Source organism: Seriola lalandi, unplaced genomic scaffold (assembly GCF_002814215.2).
Source record: "Seriola lalandi dorsalis isolate HSWRI2012SDOR001 ecotype SW California unplaced genomic scaffold, Sedor1 jcf7180002054582, whole genome shotgun sequence".
Taxonomy (NCBI): domain Eukaryota; kingdom Metazoa; phylum Chordata; class Actinopteri; order Carangiformes; family Carangidae; genus Seriola; species Seriola lalandi.
Window position 1 is genome coordinate 82,303 of NW_019525135.1, and position 3,322 is coordinate 85,624.

The window sequence follows — 3,322 nt, forward strand, 5'->3', positions numbered from 1 at the left end:
CCTCACGGTAACGCTTCAGTGCGTTGAACGGCCAGGACAGGGGAGAGAGAGAGAGATAGAGAGAGAAAGACAGAAAGAGGGAGAGAGAAAGAGAAGCAAGGGAGAACAATGAGCTACACATTTTTTGATATAGCTGAGGGTCGCTGTAGCTAATCCTTCCCCTCCGTCCCCACAAATGGTCTCTGTCTCTCATTCGTTTTTTCTTTTTCCTGCACTCTTCTTCTTTCTTGAACACGCCTTTTCCCTTTTGATTGTGTTCCTTGTTCTTGTCTTTCTCCCATTCCCCATCTCCCTCTGTCCTTTTTTTTTTTTTTTTTTTTTTGGGGTGCAGAAATATGGTACCACTTTCATTTTGATGCTAATTCCAAAAAGTGATGAATCTTTTCCCTTTTGTCCCCCTTTCTTCTGTGGGGGACGGAACGAGCAGGGATTTACTCTTGAATTTAGCTTTGAAAAGGCAGAGGGAGAGACGGACAGAGAGAGAGCGAGAGAGAGAGAGAGAAAAGGGGGGTGAGTGGAGACACAGAAATATTGAGAGGGGTCAGACGAGAAATACAGGATACAGAGAGAAGAGAGGAAGGTGAAATGGCAAAAAAAAAAAAAAAGAGTAAAGAGCGAAGCGAGACAAGTGAGATAGAGCAATAAGGGGCAGGGGAAAATGAAGGCAGGCAAAACTAAAAAAGCAGCTCGTGCACGTTGAGGGAATTGAATAAATGACAGAATTGACACTGAAAGAGTCAGTGTCACCTCACAGGAGCCTCAGTTTGACACATGTTGAGTTTATTTCCGACCCCCCCTCAAAAAAAAGGAGCCAGATTTGTGAAGTTGGCAATGTTTGGCGCAGACATTTCAAGCTGTCCAGCAATAGAGGATGGTGTCAAACCAAGAGGACGACCATTTCTATACAGCTTAGCCAACCGTCCGAGCCGTGACATGTCAGGTCACGCCATCTCACACTCTGCTGGACACTGTTTGTTAAAAAGGTCCAACTGTGAATGTTTTACAGGACTGTCACCACGCGGTCGCAGGCGCTCATGTGCTTATTACCTGCCCAGTATCTTGCTGACACATCCATGGCTGACTCGTAGCTGGCGTGAGATGTCGCAGGGCCGAACCCCTTGGTGGGCGAGTTCTACTATTCGCTGTCGCACTACATCAGGGAGGGGCCTGCCGTTTACAAACACACCTCCGAGCTGGTTCACTCCACCATGTCCTAGAAGAGAGAGAAAAGACGGGCTTAGAAATATAAAGTGGTTTACAGAGAAACAGAGAAACAGAGATAAACTCAAATGTGAGTGACCACATGCAAGACTGAACAATTGTGAATTTAGCGATTTGTATAAAAAACTAAACTTGCCTAGTGATCAAAAAAATTCACTGATAAAAACATATTAATTTAGGGTCATTAGAGTCCAAGGCCTTGTCTTTCATCCAATTAAATTTTTGGAAAAAAAACACAGAAAGTCGGCAGAAAAGAGTCATGAATGTTTCACAGCAGGTAGCTCAGCGTGATCAAAGTTAGGTTGATTGATTCTTCTGACCACCACAGATAATCTGGTTTTTCATTTGATGTATTTTTAACCTTCTTACTATCAAAAAAAACTAAACTAAACTAAGATGTGATATCAGAGTTCGACACAAATATCACATTCACACACTACCACTGCTCAGTGCAACTGCAGTCTTCCATTGATAACTACTGAACAGCTCAACTGAAGCAACTAGAGGTAAAATGCCTTGCCAAAGGGCAGTTTGGACAGACATTGCATTACTGGTCATCAGGGTCTTTTATCCAATGGCTACACTCCAGTCTGGAGATAAACATCCACAGTCCGGCTTTGCTAAATACCACCTCTTCTCGCCCTAAAGGACAACTGCTCACTAAAGCTTCTACAAAGATCTGGTTTTTGAGGTTGTGTCATCTACTGTGTTTCAGTGGGACAACACCTGGTAAAAAAAAAAAATGTATTGATTATTTTATCATCATTTATTTTTGAAAATCTCATCAGCATCTCAGCTCGTTTGGTTAAGAAATATCATAACTTTCCGGGTTTGTATCACAGAACTGCTGGTTCCTGGCTGGAGTCAATTACCTATCTCAGATACATCTGATTTCTTTGCTGCCACTGATTTGTCTTGCTCAGCATAATTGCTCCAGTTGGAGTATTCCAAAGTGCAAAGTTTGCCCATTTTCACCCAGGGCAGAGTACGCTGAGATCTTAAGTAAATGAAGGGATTTCAATTAATTATTGACCAAGGCCTTGCCCCAGCCCCTTACTTAAAGATACCACTAATATTCCCCCTGAGGGATGAAGAGATGAAAGTATGAAAGGAAATTAATGAAAGAGAGCAAGACTGGTATACACTAGAAAAGACTAGAATAGAATATTTGAACCTTGTCATAATTTAATAACTGAAAATTATATACTGTTATACCCTGTTTAAATCCTTCAGTCCTCTTTTAATGTAGCCATAAGACACATGACATGACAAACTTCCCTTTTTAGCAGACAGATTTAAACAGCAGTGACAATGGAGCAGAAACAACAAGCAGAAAATAGATGTGAATTGGAGAAAAGTAACCAAGCGTGTTGATGATTTTTATAGAAATATAGTCTGGATCCATAGTTTCAATTACCCTGTTCTGGAGCCATACCAACACACACCGTACCAACGGCAGCCTGTCACAATTCGCATTCACACCTACTGTATGTGAAGCCCACAATGAAAGGCTCCAGTGAGCCGAGCCAGGTCAGAAACCAGGAACTTCTTGCTTTGAGGCAACAGCGTAAACCGATGCTAACCACTGTATCAGCCTGTATCCTCAGCAGTACCAAGATACAGAGTGTATGAGTGAGAACGAGGGAAATAACGACTTTCTGTGGCAAAATTGTCTCCTTCTCTACAACAGTATGTGTATATACAGTATATATCTCACCAAAGGCAGAGTATAAATCAACCAGAATTTCTCTACCACATAATCCACTGGCTTTTGTATTACCATAGTGATTACGTCTTTAGGGGAAACACACACACAGACACACACACACTCACACTCGCTAATCCTAGCTGTGGGGGTAATAGATTTTAAACACATTACCCCAGTAGGGATACCCCCTAAAACACAAAGCTGTCCCCTGAACCTGTCCCCCTGTCCTCCTCTTCTGTTCACCATCAGCATAAAATAAAGAAACACACACACACACACACACACACACACACACACACCTTCCTCCAGCCCAAAATATAAATAGGTCCACACATGGAGGATAAATACTGAAATGTGAAGTCTAGAGAGTCTCATTCTGTGACATCAAATAAA

The 3,322-nt window shown here is 42.1% G+C and overlaps 1 protein-coding gene across 2 annotated transcripts in view; it reads right to left on the bottom strand.

Annotated features, from left to right (window-relative positions):
* Positions 1 to 3,322, bottom strand: part of pax5 (paired box 5) — a 57,817-nt gene that overhangs the window by 40,583 nt on the left and 13,912 nt on the right. For both annotated transcript variants that reach the window (XM_023418566.2, XM_087177152.1), the window contains exon 2: positions 1,048 to 1,213. In XM_023418566.2, coding sequence (XP_023274334.1) covers positions 1,048 to 1,213 — 166 coding nt within the window. The remainder of the gene's footprint in view (positions 1 to 1,047; positions 1,214 to 3,322) is intronic.